General features: G+C 38.6%; 1 protein-coding gene across 1 annotated transcript; it reads left to right on the top strand.

Annotated features, from left to right (window-relative positions):
- Positions 1-6,150: 6,150 nt before the first annotated feature.
- LOC144661760 (uncharacterized) lies at positions 6,151-14,675 on the top strand. The gene is made up of 4 exons (XM_078522594.1): positions 6,151-6,674; positions 8,495-12,255; positions 12,781-12,951; positions 13,191-14,675. Exons 2-4 carry the CDS (start codon positions 8,503-8,505, stop codon positions 14,334-14,336), a joined length of 5,070 nt encoding a protein of 1,689 aa, XP_078378720.1. The 5' UTR covers positions 6,151-6,674; positions 8,495-8,502; the 3' UTR covers positions 14,337-14,675.
- Positions 14,676-18,694: the final 4,019 nt, after the last annotated feature.

Here is an 18,694-nt window from a genome sequence, read left to right on the forward strand (position 1 = left end):
ATAAATCAACAACAAGCTGTTTAAGAGCTTGAAGACGCAGAGCCAAACGTTGACAGATCCATGGAAAAGTGCCGTGGTTAAACAGTTTATACCCACAAACCCGCAAATCGCATCTCTGCAGTTAGACGACGCTTTATTTTATCCTTTTGACCTGGCAGTGGAAACTGTTGAACGAATTTGTAGACTTTTTTAATTAATTTTTTTAATCGTGCTCAATCTATTCAATAATAGTTGTCGCTAAGCAAGTTAAGCTCTTTTATACGTTTCTGAATGTTTTGCTTGGTAATAGATGTTGACAACTATTGAACCTTTAGTTAACAACTGTGATGAAGACGTGATTTCACCCTACAATATCCTTATGGTGTTAGGCAGACAGGTAATGAGAAAGAAGGAAATCATCAACTAGACATATGTTTCTTGCACGATGTATCGTCTAGTTTTCTGAACTAACATAAAAGGTGCAATCATATTTTCCCGCTCTGATATTTGGCATCGTTATTAACAACTCAGTTGTATGCCCAAACCAGTTCTGGAATGTTCCTAGATAATCATAATTGTCTTAGTGTGAAATACCTGTTATTTTGTTAACGAACCAGCAGTTTCCTCGTTCATAATTTAGTTGTGGCTTGGTTTAGTAAAAGCCACAGCGTCGTTTCGTGTTGCTCAGTCAAAAGCATTAATCAAAATGAGGAAAGCATCTAAAATTCCAGTCAGCACACATCTTGTTAGGAAAGTCAGGGAGAAAATCCAGTGAGAAAAGGCAAATAAACATAACGTCTAATAGTTTTAGCGGTTTTAGCAGCCTGTGCTAGAACTAGAGAACCTGATGGGATAAATTTTGCTGTAATTAATTGAGAAATGGCGGGTAGCCAAAAGCACGTAGCCACCGTATGTTAATTTATGTTGAATTTGGCTTTTGTCGAGTTACACCACAACGGGGCCTTCAAATTAGTAAATTGAACCGTAAACGTAAGCTTTTCCTGTTTTAAATCTTTGCAATCTTTACCCCCCCTCCCCCCCCAAAATAAGGCAATCCTTAAAGTTTTATTCAAGTAGTTTTTTCGTTTACAATTTGCTGTTTTCCTTTTGGGAATTATTGTTTGCTTTTCTTTAAATCGTATATTCATAATGGCAAAACTCCTCTTTGAATGGTAATGTCGAATTAAACCGATTTATTGAACTCCTTTTTCACACTTGAAGGATATTTTTAGATATTTTACTGTATTGGAAAATAACAACAAAACAAACGCTAAGAAGCCATAAAGGAGCAGGAGTCGTTCAGACGGGGTTGTTGTATATGCATCCACCGGTGCTGTGCTGTATCAAATCCTGTTTGAAGTATCCCTCGATTGACAGATTGTTATTTGTCCAGTACGAAACAGCTCATCAGTCTGACGTAATCAGAATGCGTCATGTTACCTAGCAACATTCCAGCCAAATACCGCAGGCTCAGACACCATTGAACTGAGATGAAAAGGAAAATGCTCTCCGTATTAGGTTTAGACTACAGATTGTCAAACACAACTTTATGTGCATGGCTTTCGTTTAGCACAAAACGGAAAAGAAATCAAATTCACACTTAATAAAGACCGAGTTATTGTGTTTAAAAGTTCTTCAAATCTTGTATTTCAAGTCTGGGTTTAGGCAAGACTTTGTTTTAATGTATTGCGTAATCTGTGATAGTTCTAAGAGAAGACAATGTTTTACTTATTGAATAATAAAATATGGCCATGACACTCATAAGCAAACATGTTTATATTCATTTGTGATAAAAGTAACATTTCGCAACATTTTACCTTTTGCCAGAAACCTCTTTCGAGATAGCATGACATTTAACAAATTGACTTTCTTCATGTTTAAATAAGCTACTAAACCTCACAGAACAAAGAGAAATATCTGAGAAATAAATAGTCTTAGATTTCATATTTGTAAAGTCAGAACCAATATTAGTTTAGTTTATGTTTCTTCCTTCAAGACATTTTGCATGGCTTTATGTCCCTGTCAAAAATGAATGACATGTTCGTCTAGCTTCATCTGTTCATCTTCCACGGCATGCCTTGTTTCCTAAGAGTGACGTAATACAGATAACAAAGTTAAGCGAAGCGCTGTTGATTCAGTCGTCTGGCTGACCAAATTTGCGTAATCCCAAATTATTCTTCACAAAAAGAAACATTGACCTGTTCTGTTTTGGATTTGATTTCGCATCTTTTGATCACTTCTCGCTGACACAATTTTATTTATTCCAAGCAAAATTGACTTTTTTTATATAGTTTGCTCGGCTAAATCAAATCAATGAAGTCGATAACATGCGCTGATGCTTTGTTCGTTAACAGCTGAACTGAAGTGTAAATTTATCTGTATTGTGGGTTTTTTTTTTTTTTTTTCACTTTTTCTCGTTATCTTTTTCCAAATCCTTTACTTTGATTTACTTTGGCATCGGGAAAATAAAAGAAAACTTGTACTAAGCAGAAATAAACAGATTTTTTAGTTTCGCCATAGTGTCAAGCGAAAATATAATAATTTCATTTTCGGGATCAAACCTGTAAAACGCCCTTTTGCCAATGACGTAAAGGAAAGAAAACAAAACATTTAAAATCATTAATGGGAACTTTGCTGACGTCATTGTGCCTCATTGGCACACTACCTTGAAGGCATCGTGCTATATACAAATTAACCCTAGATTTTTAAAGAGCTTGTGAAACTTAATAACCGGCGAACTTTTTAGCTCTTTGAAAATTTCGACTGTTCAAACCCGCCACAAACAAGACCAAACATTATGGAGAAAGTTAATCGTGCCATGTTCATTCGATATTCAGAATTGACACTGTTAGCTCGATCAGAAACTAAAGCGCTTATGCTTATGAGGCAAATATTGTAAACAAAGATTGATGGAGCAGGAAAACAATAGCTCCAAAACAAAGGAAAACATACACCTAGGTAAAATCCACTTTTGTTTGCTTCAGGTTTATGTCATTTTGTTTCTCAGTGTAACCAGATTGAAACAGAATCAACAAACCAATCAGAATGTTCGTTTCCAGGGTTAAACTGAAACAAAGCACACCTAATTAAAATCTTGATAGTACACACTTTAGGTCTTGGGGTATTTTTATGCTGTGTTGGTGTGTTATGTAACTATAGTTGCTTCGCTTCAAAACTTGAGGTTGACACAAAAACTAAGGAAGTGGCCTTACTCTAGTTTTTGAATTAGCTTAACACCGTTGCGCGCGTTTGAATAAACCCCTTATTTACCGCCAAATTTTTAAAGAGCCAATATCATAAAAACTTTATTAAGTTATTTTGTTCTGTGCGTATTAAAGCGGTGTTTGTTTTGGTCTGTCTTTTTTGGTCTGTTTATGTACTACGCCTTCGTAAACTTGCGAATAGGAAACTCAACCAATTTATCGAGGGTTGAGGCCAATAGAAAACTGTAAACTGACTCTCGGTAATATCAACTAAAGAAGCACTGCCAGTGGTTTTCAGCGCGATTGGAAAAGCTCAAAGACGGCTTAGGCCAGTCGAACCTCCTTTAACGAACACCTACCGTGAGAAGACACTTGGCATTGCCTCAGCAATACACAAACACCACATTTTTAACCTCCGATAAGTGGACACCTCTGGTTTGACGGTTCTTCGTGTCCCAAGGTGTCCGCCTACTGGAGGTGATTGAATGAGGGTTGACTGTAAGGAAAAACCCGACAATTATTGCCACCAAGTAGATTAAGTCTTATTCTCACTCCAGATCCACTAAAAGCTGCCCCTTTGAAACTTAAAATGTACATTTGTAGTACTTTTTGGAAAATACTACCACGTGGATTGCTGTTCCAGGCTCCCACAAACCGAAAGCCTGGAACATGCTAGTTTAATGGGCACTCAAGGTCCAACAGAAACAAGTGAGTTCCCTCAAACAGGAAACTCAAAATGAAGATTTTTGGTCCCCGTTATTTCAAATGCTACCACGTAGATTAGGCCTTATTTTCACTCCAGATCCACCAAAACTGCCAGTTTGAAACTTATAATGTTCATTCGGGACCGTTTTGGGATAATGCTACCAAGTGGATTCAGCTTAATGGTCGCTCCACTCCACGTCCAATGGTATTCGACAGTAATAAAAACTGAAAAATGAGCAAAGATGAAAGGGGTGTAAATGGATATCAGTATCTGTATGAACAAATTCGACAGTGCGAGACTGACGCCTTTAAAAAGGCGTTTGAAAAGATTGCCATTTCTTTCAATTTTTATTCAACAGCATTTCAGCATTTTTTCGTTTTCGAAACCTATTACAAATGCGTCATTGACTAGCACTTGCCTTGTATGGGGAAGAGTTGACGAGAAGGATATGGGTCTTATCCCAAGTATATGGCAAACCATGTAGTCAACAACTGTATTCAAAAGTGTTGAAGCAGAGTTTAAACCTTTGATGTCGCCATTCCGTTAGATTTCATATTTGTTTTTATGTCAAGGCATGTGCCACTTGAAAGCCAGGCCAACCGTAAGAACGAGCTCTTATTATCCTTTGGTGAAGAGCACAAATATGTACTTAGACAACTTTGTTGGATAAGTCTGGCCATGAAAGTGGCAGGATTAGTTGAATCAAAAATAGGAGTCAAAAAACGCAGCGATAAGTCTAAACAAATTAACATCTTGAGATGAAGTGGGGTGAGAAAAACGCCTTAAATGAAGACTAATGATAGAGAATAGAAAAAATAACGAAAACAGTAACAACGCGCTGGACGGAAAGGAGAGGTGGCGGGAAGACCTTTCTTGTTTCCTGATCTCTGGTGGCCAGAGAAAGAAGGACGAAAAGCTTGGGGGAAATTGCCTTTTTCCTACTGAATATGGTCCACCTTCTAAACTCATTGGCTAATTTGATGAATTCCCTTACCTGGTTGGAAGTGACTTAGCCGATTATCACGCGGGCATTATGTCCCGTCATAAATACATTATGTTTGCTTTTTTTAATGAACATTCTTTCAAAAGCTCTACCTGAAGGTGTGGGTTTTGGGATAAAAGTATTTCTGTACTGCTGCATTAGGGTCTTCACTGGATATGAAATTCTCATTCATAAGCACATCTATGCCAACTCTTCTGGATTAACTGGGAGTCTCCTGGATACAGACCGGATCTCCCGCTCTCCCGTACGGGTCACCAAATCTCCCGGGTACCCGCTACAATGAAAAGTGCTTAAAAAATAGCTGTATGAAAGCGCCTTATTAGCTTCCAAAAATAGAGGATGATTGCAAACGAGACTTTTGTTACCAAAGTCTACAGTCGATGCTGCTTTCGTCTGCTTGTAAGCCATTGGTTATGACGATAATATTTCATAACGAGTACAAAAGCGCGCAGTAATAAATTTAATTTATTGGTTCTTGTTAATGGACCTCTCTGACCTCTTGCCAAAGATATTGCCATCCGATTCTTGTTATAATAATAATAATAATAATCAACTTTATTTATAGAGGGTAAACACATAACAGTAAAAACTGACAAACCAGTGGCCCTCTGCAAGCGTGATGAACTACCCATGAAATTATTGGTCCAACTTAGTTTTGCCTTCTGGAGCATAAACAAGAGCTGGACTTGAGATTTATAAGCGGTTAGCAGTTTATAGCTTGTCATATCTCCTAACGAATTAATGTAAGCACAGGAATTAAGACCAAACATTTTTGCATTTGTAATCACTTGCTTTCAACTTGCACTTATCACTAGTTTATTCCCAGTATTTGTGGTCTCTCTTCTGAGTGATTTTAATGCTTTCCGTTAACAAGTTGATTGCCTTAATCTTTTGCGGTCCAGACATAAAAGGCATTGCAAAAGAAATTGTTGGGAGTAATGTGAAAAAAAAGCAGGCCCACATGATGTACTGTTGCACGGCTGAGCACTATCTACAAGAACTCTCGTAGAAATCCTAGAATGCAGAATACCTTAGCAACAGGTAAAAGAACACCCCGGAAATGAGAAAACAAGCAAGATCTATTTAGTTATTGGTATCCCTAGCAATTAAGAATAGATGACCAAGAAATTACCGTAAAGCATCCTTAATTGAGCGTCTTTCAACTTTCATTACCGTAAATGCTGGTTTACTTCATTAGAGAACCCCTTGATCCTATTGTCGTAGAAGGGATTACTTGGTGACTGATTTATATGAAAACGTGTAATTTGTTTCAGTCAGAACTTGTTAATTTAATTTTGTAAAGCGCTGGAAATGCCTAGAGTTTTAAAATGGTGCATTTGTCGTTGAATCCCTTCCCCGTATTGTGTACGAATTGTGCCATGCGTTAAAAGACAAATTTCTTTCGCTCTTATTATGAATACTCACCGCTAGAATTTTGGCATTAATTTCGAACCGCAAACGTCTTGGCAGTCGTTGTTAGGAATAGCAACGTCAAAACCAAGGTTAAAACTATTTCCTTTTAAGTCAATATGTTTTGATTTATCACTTTGAGTAGCCAATAGGAGCGCTTGCTTTTAACCACAACCAGTATTTCTCGTGAAGTCTGGATTATTTTCTCCAGCGAGTTTAAATTGGCGTCCTTGTCTGGATTTTCCTCATCTTAAGAACTTGTCTTCTTGGGAAAACCATTTTCCTCGGCTGTGTAGAGTTCAACACTCGCTTGAACTCGAGAGGAATTTTACACCTGTATCAGGTCTTCAAAAGCTGTTGGTTATCAGCACAGGTACGTACATGAAGTTTGCATGTAGTTGAATATATTCCAAAATTGGATATCCCAGTATATAAAAAATCTTCAGGTAGATATATCGTTTATATATAGATCCAGTGACTTCAACAGCATGAACTTCATACCGATAAATATACAAAGCGAAGATGCATGGTGTTAATATGTTTAAATTCGGATTACCATTTGGCGGCGTGAATTGTCTCTCGTCGCGCGCACTGATCAATGTGACAGGTTGAGATGGAGTAGTGGATATTAGATAATTTCTGTTGACAAATGAATTTTTCAAATTGATTATTACAAGATTTCAAATTTGCAAGTCGCTTCGTAGATGCTGGTCGGCCAGAAACTAGAAATTGATAAAAAAAATAAAGGCTAGAAGAAAATTCACGAATTATCACGCGGGTCATATTTGAAGCTGAAATTGCATATTCCCAGTGCTTCATTACAAGACGACTGGCTTCGAAACGCTGACAGCTATTTGAACTCGAGCTTTAGCCTACCATGTCCTAATCGTCACCTACTACGATTACCTCTGGCACCTTGCATAAAATTCTTTGAAAGTTTTGTTATCTTGAAATAACTTTATTTTGTGTAACAAAGAAAATGAGTTTTCCAACAAAAGCGCGCGAAATAATTCAAAACAAGGAAAGTTTTCAACAGTTGGAAACCCCAATCAGAGAGGTTTTCCGTCAAAATGAAACAAACGCGCTACTAAAACCGTTGTTAAGGACTATGTGACGGGAAGGATTAATCTATTTGTTGTATTAGGCTTTCAGTTATTAGTTCCAGTTTTGACTTTTCTTCATTAAACGTTCTTGCGCTGAATGCAGTCACCAGTCGCACTACCAGTCAATAAGCAAAACACAGCGGCGGCGTCCAAACAGTTGAGTTCACGTGTGGTCACTTGAGACAACTGAAAGATAGTTATCTTCAAAATACCGACAACAGATTTCTGTGCTTGAAAGCATATCAGTTACGCCAATAATCCGTGTGAGACTCCTCTATAATCTCCCACAATGAATCACTACCAGTTCCAAATTCTCAAACAAACTTGCTTCTAAATCTTGTTAGTAAGATTCGCATGAAATTGAGATGTCTTGTGCTTTGGGCTTAAAAAATGTCAATATGAATTTCTAGCTTAGCATCACCAAATGTGTTATCTGCAAAACACTTTATATTAGTTTCCACCATACTTGCAGCAAAGAACTAATTGATGGCCACTACTGGTTTACATTCAGGGTTTGTTTTCTTTGGCGTTAACAAATGAGATTTCTTTAGCTGTAATTGGATTAATTGCCTTAAAGACATTAGGATTACCCATGTTGAGTCCATCATAATTTCTTGGACCTGTTTAGTGGCCAGCTCAAATCGACGAACGCATTTGTTTAGAATGTGCCTGTTTCTGGCATAGTATATCTCAATATCCGTTGTCAACGTTATTACTAGAAAAAGGCCAATAGGAACCCAAGCTAGAGGCAACCTATACTTTATTCCATTCGTGTAAGCAATGAAGAGCAACCGTTATCGCAATAAATTCAACTTTATAAGCAATCACTCGTAGCTGTAGGGTTTATTAGCGTTTAGGTTGGTCAGTTCTGTTATAGAAAATATTCTAGGGATTGTCCATTAACATAATTCATTTTAATAGATTTCTTTGTTGTCGTGTTAAATTGTGGACGTGTTGAGCCCTATAGCTAAAGGCAAATGGATTAGCTTGTTAGCAACCATTTGTGTACAGTTTTTTTTGTGTACATATTTTATTCAGTTACATTCAATTACTATTACTCTTAAGCATAAGCTATAATTTAAACTAACAGAAACTACTATGGACTCCGGGGAGCAAGACCCTGAATTGTCCAGGGAATTGGTGGCCAAGAGTTACCTGGACTTCGAAACAGAACCACAACTTGACTTTGACACGGTTTACTTTGAGAGTAACTACCAACAGTTGGTCAGAGACCGAGATGATCTGCGTCTTAGATACGAGCGGGAAAAGAGGGACAGAGAATCTCTGGAGGTTAAATTTCATCAAGAATATGACCAAAAGATCTATTTTGAGGAAAAGCTTTCCGAGCTTTCGCGAAACCTCTCGACCTACGAAGAAGAGCTACAGGCACTACGGCTGGAGAATAGCCACCTTAAAGCACAGTTTGGGCAACTGAGGACAGCCATACAGACAAGGGTCGGTTCAAGCACAGCAGCGATGACACAGGGTGCATTGGCAGAAACATCTCTAGGTACCAGTGGTGGAGTCTTCATCTCCAGTTCTACCAGCGATGGTTCAGTCTCGGTGAACACTGAGATGTACAAGCAAGAAGTGGCTCTCTTGGCTCAAGAAAATGAACTTTTCAAGCAGATCATTGATGTGATAGACAAACAGGAAAATAATCAAGTCATAATGGAGGACAAAGGGTCTGTAAATACCAGCGAACGGCAAAGGTGGCTCGAAGAAGACGTTGTAAGGCTTGAAAAAGAAAAGGCACAACTCGAAGATCGCGTTAGGGAATTGGAAAGATGTACTCGTGAACAGGAAAGACTTCTTGACGAAGTGAACAGCAAGGCCGAAGACAACCTTAGAGTGTACAAAAGAGAGAGTAAGGTGTTAGAAAATGAGCTGTATTCCAAATCTACGGTTGTTGAAGATTACGAAGTCCAAATGTCACAGATGAAGCAGTCATATGAAGAGGAAATTCACCAGGTGGAGATCAAACTTGGGATGGAAATTTCCAGCAACAAACAACTGCAAGAACAAACTCGTCAACTGGAAGAAAACATTCGTAAGCTTGAGGAAGAAAGGAAAGAAATACTTCTCAAGATGGAAGAAGCCTACAAAACTGAAAACGAAATTATCGGAGAAAGAACCGCATTAGAGGAGAGTTACTCGCGAGACGTCAGCGAGTTGCGGCGAAACGTTGAAGAAGAAATTCAGAATAAAGCGGGATTATCAATGGAAATCGAACGGCTGATGGGCGAATTGATAGAATCTGACAAACAGAAGAAGGAAATGGAGGCCAGGTTCTTTCATGAAGCTCAAGAACTGAAAATCCAATTCGAGAAAGAGAGAGAAGAAATTGTCGCCTATCTCAATGGGTCAGCTGTCAATCAGGTGATGATGCAGTCGAACGTGGCGCAACAAACACACGCTGGTACTCAGCTTGTTCCAAATGAGCCTCGAATGCTGACAATGGATGGCGAGTGGAAACGAAAACTCAACGAAGAAGTTCGGAAGAAGGAGCGACTAGAGGAAGAAAACAAGAAACTTTTGTACCAGATCAACGACTTGCTCGAGCACAATATCGGCAGTGGAACCTCCAACACGACAAATATAAAGCATAATCACGAACGTGACGTTTTTGAACATACAAGCAGTAGGCAAAATGTAAATGATCTCGTGATTGAAATAAATGAGCTAAGAGAAAACTGCCGAGTGCTCGAGCGAGATGTCAAGAAAAAGAAGGAATTAGAGAATAAAGTTATCGAGCTGTCCGAGGAGGTCGAAGAGCTCACTACTAAGAAAGATGAAATGATCCGCAAACAGAGAGAACTGGTAAAGGAGCTAGACAATTCGTTGTCGAGCGTGCAGCAGGTAGAAGATAAGAACAGACGACTGACAGAGGACGTCGAAAACCTCTCCAAAAAGATCCGACAAATGGAAGAGAATTTCAGAAATGAAAAAGAGGACTGGGTAAGGAATTACAGCAAGGACAAGACATCGCAAATCAACGACATCCTGAGCGAGAAGGAGTTGATCGAGAAAAAGTACAACGAGCAGGTGAAAATTAACAGAAGCATGGAGGCGGAGGTAAATTCCTTTGAGACTAGGATTTACGACTTGGAAAGAGCAAACGAACGTCTGGAGAGGAAAAAGAGTGAAATAACCGCTCAGCTTACAGAAGAAATTAACTTTGAGCGAAGCAGGGCCAAGACTGTAAAAGATGAACTTGACAAGAGCGTTGATGTGTTTAAGAAGCAGACGGAACAACTGGAGAGCACTTTATACGAGAGGAAAAGGAAGTATGACGAGGAAATCAGAGTTTTGGAAGAAGAAAAACAACGAATCCGAAGTGAGTTTGAAAATGAGAAGGAGACTTACAGACGGCGCTTTGAAGATGAGAGAAAAACCATGGAAAGACGAATAAATGAAATAGAAGATAGACTCCGACAACAGAATGCGGGCAGTAGCGAGCTTGTAGCAAATCAGACTTCTTTGGATTATGGTGAAATTCCTGTGTGCGCCACGGGCAATCAACAAACATCGAGTTCGGCCTCTCAACAAACAATATCTGATTTGAGGAGTAAGATAGATACTCTAAGAAATGAGAATAAAGAACTGCAAGAGACGCTTCGTGACATAGAGAGGAATCACAGCCGAAAAATGGACGATCTGGAATATGACAACGCGCAAAAGATCAGAAAGATGAAAACTGAGATTGAAGAGGAGTTCAGGCGTAAAATTGATGATTACGAAAAACAAATCGAACAACTTAAAAGGACAGTCCCAACGGACTACAAAGACTCAGTAGAAAGAGTCTCCCCATGTATTAGAAATCCGTCAGGTGCGACAAATTATCAAGATGGGGGTGGAAGTATGGCTGACCTTGTTAGGGATCAGAAAGAACAAATGGATGAGCTACGGAGGCAGATCAAGCTCCAAATGGAAGCCTTTGAAAATGAGAGACAGAAACTTAAAAGAGAGCTGCAAGATGAGAGGCGAAACAGTGCAGTAGGCAGGGAAGGGGACAGTGTATGTCTTCACAACACCATTCGTAAATTGACAGAAGAAGTAAAAAAGCTCAAGCGCGAAAAGGAGACCATTCTGAACAAAGTGAAAAAAGAAAGAGGAAGCAGCAACAGCCGGATCACAGTGATGACAGAGACCGTAACCAAGGTAAAGGACGAGTGCGATAGACTACGAAAAGAGAGGGAAGATGCACAAAAATCGATAAACGACCTGAGGAGAAAGCTGACTGTGACAGAAAGCAAGATACGGAGTATGGAGGAAAAGCATCGAAGAGAAATACACCAACTGGAGATTAAATTCGAATATAAGAAAACGGAGATTGAGCAAGATACAACAAGCATAGAGAGTCAACTGAGAGAAAGTCTTCAGATGAAATATCGAGCTGCATTGGACAAAGAAAGGGAGAAGTACGAGGAAACGCTTCGTGTTCTTAGGAAAGAGATTACGTCACTGCAAGAGCAGCGAAAGCAAATCCAACTAAAGCTCTCTAGTCAAGGAGTACAAAACACTTACAGCCTTCTCATAGACAAAAGTATGTCTGCACAGAAGGAATCGCTTTTTAAATCGGAGATGGATGTAGAATGGAGAGTTTCACGTGGGGTAAAACAGATGGAAGATAGAATATATGACCTAGAGCGCGAAGTAGAATTGTTGAAGAAAGAGAAATATGACATCAAAGCCAGTTACAAACAAGAGAAAGTTCAGATGCAAGAAGATTTTGATCGGGAAAGGGATCGTCTAGAGGAAAAATACAGAAGGCAAATTGATGATTTAAAAAGGAGGTTACACGCGACTGCTGCACAGTTGCAATCATCGATGGCGACGACAAAAAATTTGGTGAGTTTGGAAATTTACCTTTTTCTCATAGAAACTTACTTTACACTTTTAAAAACACGTTTAATTTATGAGTCATTATCGTGATTTTAAGTTATTTAGCAAAAGCAAAATCTCACAATAATGTTGCCATTTTGTGGAAAACTGATGCCAGGAGAAGCTCTGGTTAAAGAAGATGGTGGAATTCCAAACTCAAAATTGTCGTCAGAACAAAATTCCCATTTAGTTTTATAAAAAGTGAATACTGTATGGTTGAAACATTTCCTTTATTTATGTATATTCGCACGTGTTACCATATGTCTTGGCATCCCGAAAAAGCTTGTCTTCAATTTTCTGATTTTCGAATCAAAACAATTGGTGGTTAGGCAAAAGCCCTCCAAGACTGCCGTGCTAATGGATCATGCAGGGTCCACGTTCCATTCCACTATGTAGCTGGAAGGTTTTCAACTTTTACTCCATACCGACGCATAATTATACCTTTTACGGTGTGCCGTGATCAGTATTGATACTTACTTTATTTTATTGCAGGATCGAACCTCTCTTTCCTTGAGGTACTCTTCTGATGCAACAGAGCTTCTTCATGACAAGAACTTCGCCACAAAAACGAATACATTAGAAAGCCAAATGAACGTACTCAAGGACAGAATGAACGACATCGAAGAACGCCAAACACGTTCACTCCAATCAAAAACCAGGAAGGTAGGTGCCTATATTTTCCTATTTAGCTTTGTTTTTACTATTTTTAAACTTTCGCCATGTTTTGTACCCGTTGCTTCCATGTTTTGTACCCAGGGTCTTTTGCCCATCACCCTCCTCGTAAAATGATGTTGTGGTGTGTTCCATAGTTGTAATCATGTAGTTTACAGCTTTGTCTTGCTCCAACATTTGGCATTGTATATATTCTAAGCGTACATGAATCTGTTTTTGTTCTCCTCTAGAACACAAATGTACGTTTTTCCTCAAGCCTGGAAAGAGGCCGTGATCTTAATCGTCAAACCAACAGGATAGCATCATCAATGGTTGATCTCAATTTGAGTTCTCAACAGCGAAGTGGAATGTTTGATAAATCCAGAATAGCCCACAGTCCACGTGGTGCAGCAAGGCTGAGTCGAGAGGCCAGAGATACCAGATCCCTTTTAAGTCAATCTCTAAGTGACGTGCGAACTCAGGTGCAAGGGACTTTGGCAAGAGATGATCAGTACCTAAGCAACCGAGGGTATGGCATTGGAGGCTCTTCATCCGTAGCATCAGCTCGTCAGAGTCTGTTCTCGTCCCGCTCACCATCGTCGTTTTTTCATGGAAGGTCCTTGAGTGGGTTTGATGCTTCGCGGAGCAGTGGCTTCTTACAGACAGGAAGTTCCTTACGAAATGATCATTTGTTTCTACCATCGGTTGGTATCTTAGGTGGCATTTCTAAATCAAAGGCTGGTGGGGCATTTGGTGGGTCCATGTTTGGAAGCTACAGTGGCATGAGTGGATCGCATTCAGCTATTGGTTTTCAACGGCTGATGAGAGGACCCGCTGTTTTTGGACAGGGTGTTGCATCTGGTTTTGATGGTCGTCTATATAATTCCGCAAGTCTCGGTAACCTTCAACAACAAGTTCAGGGATGTTCTCTAAGTTCAGGTGCACAAGGTTCTGTCTCTGGTTTTGATGGTCGTTTATATAATTCCGCCAGTCTCGGTAACATCCAACAACAGTTGTCATCGGAAGTTCAAGGATGTTCTTTGAATTCAGTTTCCCAGCAAGCTTCCGTTGATGTGGCTGGTAATTCTGACAGGAATGACCTCAGTCTAACGACGTCAGCTAATGGTTCGCAGAAGGCGACAGCCTCTCAACAAGCTGAGGGGTGTGAATACGGGGATGCATCAGATGCAGCCGGTATCTCCGAGGTTAGTCATCCTCAATCAGCAATGAATTCCGAGCCGGATCTGAATGATTCAGTAAATGATCAGTCGCATGTGACCGCAATACCACAGCAAGTCGAAGATCAGGCAGTGGTTGATTTAGAAGTGGAGCCAACTTCCTTGCAAGCAACAGATCTTGGTAGTCAAGGGAACTATGAAGACACTACAACAAGTTGAGCATCAGGCAGTGGGTTATTTCGAAGTGTCACGTTCAACTTCTTTGCAAGGGACAGATCTTGATAATCATGGAAAATGACCAATTGGCTGTGCAGTAAGACCAAGCCTAGATGTTGCATTTTTGTAATTTAGCTTTTCAGCAAAGGATTCCACCACTAGTTTGGAGTCAGATTTTAAGATTTATTTATTATTTCAAATATTGGAAGTGTCTTTCGTATTCTTTATGAATAATATTTTGGGGTTTCAAGTTTCGAGCAAGAGTAGTAGTTAATGTGTCCTTTTCGAACTGAACAAAAGTGTCTTAATCCAATACTTGAGCCTTTTTGGCATTTTTACGCCTAACTGATTTATACTTGCTCAAAAATCCTGCTCCAAAAACTACGTGATCGTCAAAGAACTTTGAGTCTGATTTAACAATTTTGCTGTTTAATTTTGTCCAAAAAGCGGCAGTTTGAAGCTAGGGAACCCTTATTTATACGTTTTCCAGAATTTAGCTGCGTTAATTAAAAAGAAAATTCACAGTATTTGAACAAGCGTTTCTAGTAGAAGGTCATTAAATTTCGGAAAAGCATAACCCAATTTGGTTTTGCGTGCCTTCCCTCTCCATGGTCTAGCATTCAATGAGCTCGAGAATCGCGCCTGGAAGACTTACAAGAGTGCTAGATGCCTATTTTACAACGAACCCCTCACAAAATGTTTTCTTCGTAACTCTTTTGAAAATGACATAAAATGGCTACAATGTTCATGGCTTCAAATGTCGCCAACTTTTACCTTAGAAGCTAAAGAATATAAACGTTCTTTGACTACTCTTGTTGGTTTTTACGGGTTCCACAAATTTCAAATAACAAATTTACCAAGTAAAGGCTTCGATTGAATTGCACATAATTTAATTACTAGGTAATGAGGTGTGTTGTCAAAAATAAAAGATAATTTCGGTTTTGGTTTTCGATGAAGTTCAATGGATGATAAGAAACTATTTCCGTATAAGTTGCTCGATAAAAAATAAATTCTCGTATATTCAATGTCACATTCTATACTAAAGCCAGTTTTGCGATGTTTTTGAAATTGTTTCATTTCTATTATTCTATTATCGTAGACTCTGCTCTGCAATTTTTCCTTTGTGCTATGTTAGTTTTTAATTCGGTAAATTCTGTATTCAGATTTTAATAACCAAGAAAAAAGATTTTCTTTTGGTCAAGCCCTCTAAACGTAGTAGCCGTTGATTCATGCTTAGAGAAACATGAATGTTTAACTGATCAGGCGAGGAATAAGTGTCTTTTTGTTAATCTCGAGGAATTTATTCTAGATTGTAAACTTACTATGGTTTGTTTAGGGTTATAACGAAAGGCACTTTTGTGCAACGAACTATAAATCATATTTCAAGATTTTAAAGTGTTGTTCAACACGTATAAAATGGAAAAGCTATTTTTACTTTATACTTTAAAGAGGTAGATTATACTTTTAAGAGGTAGATATCAAAGTTTTATTTATCAGTGATTAGCCAAACTTTAGAAGGGATATTTATTAAAGTTGTTCAATTCGAATCCATTTTTTTATTTGTGTTCGTTTTTGTTTTTTGACCTTGTAAACAATCCTAAAACAAATCTTGCTGTATGTATGTCACATTACAGCAATCCTCACAACTGCGACATTGAATTAACAATGTAATATGAAGCATTCCTCGTTCTATTTTACATTTGAAGAACAACCAATGTACTAGTGGGTTGTGAGTGACACTAAAGGCCCAGCAATACGCGCACTCTTTTACTTTCAACTTGTCTCGGCAAGGCACTGTTGCATGCATAACAAGTTGTAAAGTTTCAAGTTGCGGCAACATGTTGCATAACGTTGAACTCATGTCTACTCATGTGAACAACACATGATTTTGTCGCTGCTACTTGTTGCTGCAGCATGTCCCTGCGACTTGTCCCCACGTGTGCGGAGACCTTTACGCATTATGTTGCCGCAATAATTTTACGAAACAAGTTGAAAGATAAGGGTTGCCCATATTACCGGGCCTCGATTCTTAAACAAACAATAAATCGTTATCATTTCCGGCTAAGGAACAGTGGATTTGTGTATAACAACTTAACAGCCGCACTTTGGCAGTTGTACCCGAGTTTGTACGGCTTGAGTTTTGAAATCGTTCATATCTCTCAGATCAGACTCTTGCGTCCAACTTTATACGTCGAGAAAGGTAAAACCATTTGCTCATTTTCGTTATTAAGTAACGCGCATAGCCGTTACTACGGTTATTCATAAGTTGGATGAATTGTATTTGCCCGTTTTGTATACGGCCAGGAGTCCCACTTTGGAAAAAACATGTTGAAACGAAGCAACTCACATACCGCGTTATAAAACAAAATTTTAATGTTGTAATTGATTTCAGCACACATTACAAACCAATTATCAAAACTTTACATTACACTTTTCCGTAGCTTTCCCCTGGTTTTGGTCATTTTACAGCAACTCAACAACGGCAGAACTAACTTCCGTCGGTAGATTATAAAAGTTGTGTTGTTTCCCTAATGTAGATAGCACAACCCTATGTTTGTGATGGTACAATGTAATATTTTATTTTGTTACATATATATTTATTATTATTGAGTACATACTCAAACAGTGGATAGCGTTTTTGGCGCGCGCTGATCAGCTACTCAAACTCCGAATATCCTTTGTTATTATTGAACAGATGCGCGCGCTGCCCATATATGGTCAAAATGTTAACGATATCTGTCATCCGTACATAACAGATATCCTGCGGTATTCGTAGGTTGCGAAGATTCGTCCGAAATCTTGTAAAGCGCTGCACAATTACAGTTTTTCTATGTGCAAAATGTGTTTCGTTGACATTTTGTTGAATAATAAAACAATTATCCTGCTCAATCTTGCGGAATATCGTCTGATTTTAGCCGACGAGGCCGTAGGCCGAGTCGGCTAAGTATCAGGCGATATTCCGCGCGATTTCGCAGGATAATTGCTAACTAATCACCTCCGAGCAACTCGCGCGCGAAAACTGTTTTCGTTAACGTAATAAACTAGTCAACAGTCATCCTGTTTGAGTATATACTAAAACAACTATTCACCTCAGTGTCGGTGATTATCATATATAATCATAAGCCAGAACAAAGAAAAATCACAATTTTACGAAAGGTAAAATTGAACCACGACATTATATTTGCAAACCACAATCTTATAATAATTCTTGAAACACATTATCCCTTTTAAACACACGTCTTCCCCCACACAAGGCAGATGGGAAACTCAAAGTCGATGAGACGAGAAGGTACAAATGATGCTGTATACACCGTGACATAGCATTAATTAAACAAAGATAATAGTTTCATTAAACTGTTTTCACACAACCAGTTACGAATCTTTTAAATAATACTTTACAGCACAACCTTTTTTCACTAAAAAAAAAAATCCTTGAGTTCTTTTTTGTTTTGTTTTTTCAAAAAAGCTTTGAAACGTTTCAGATAATGGCTGCGGTCACATCTACGACGTAACTAAAGTTTAACTGTAATTAGTCTCAAGTTACGTGACGTCATACCTAACTATAGTTAGTGCATTCGGTCGTCTTAGCGGTCACACCAATGTAGTTAACTATAGTTAGATCTGATTAGCTTTTGAATAATTTCGAATTTCAATTAGTTAATGACAGCCCTTGTTGTTGATCTGTGTCTAGTTGTTTTCTCTTTTTTTCTCATTTTTGCACGGCATCTCGGCGTTGAAGAAAATAAAATGAAGTAAGGATGCTAGACGCCGAAGAATTCAAGCTTTATTTTTGCTAACATTGGTGATGTGTAATTTCTTGGCATGTTGTTTTTCTTTTTTCCTTCCCTTCACGCCTTGTTTTGCATATCTATGTTCATCTCGCATGTGCGAAAAGAATTGTCGCATTCTGATTGGTTTTTCGTTTGTAAACTTAAGACTAACCCATGAACCTTGCTTGGGTATAACTATAGTTAATCTGTATTGTTTTGGATCAGCGAGGCGTAAATTTTCTAACTATAGTTAGGGTGAACAGAGAAGCGGTCGCACTACCGAAAAAGCTAACTATAGTTAACACCGTCTTAACTATAGTTAGTAGCCTAGATGTGACCGCAGCCAATGTTTGTGAATGCCTTATGAAAATCTTTAGAAGTGAGTATATTTAATTTACATGTGCTAAATATGTTATGCCCACGTTATAAGCTGCTGGATTCGGTTTCCACATGGTATTGATAATTATCAAGACTTCTGTTTGTTGTACCTGCCTTAGACTTCAGTTTCGGCAGAAGAAAACACAACCCTTGATAAATCTCACTATAAATCTCACTATCACACTCAAACCAATTATATCGTTAATGATATCA

This window comes from Oculina patagonica, chromosome 1, assembly GCF_052425735.1.
Source record: "Oculina patagonica isolate OP01 chromosome 1, crgOcupat, whole genome shotgun sequence".
Classification (NCBI taxonomy): domain Eukaryota; kingdom Metazoa; phylum Cnidaria; class Anthozoa; order Scleractinia; family Oculinidae; genus Oculina; species Oculina patagonica.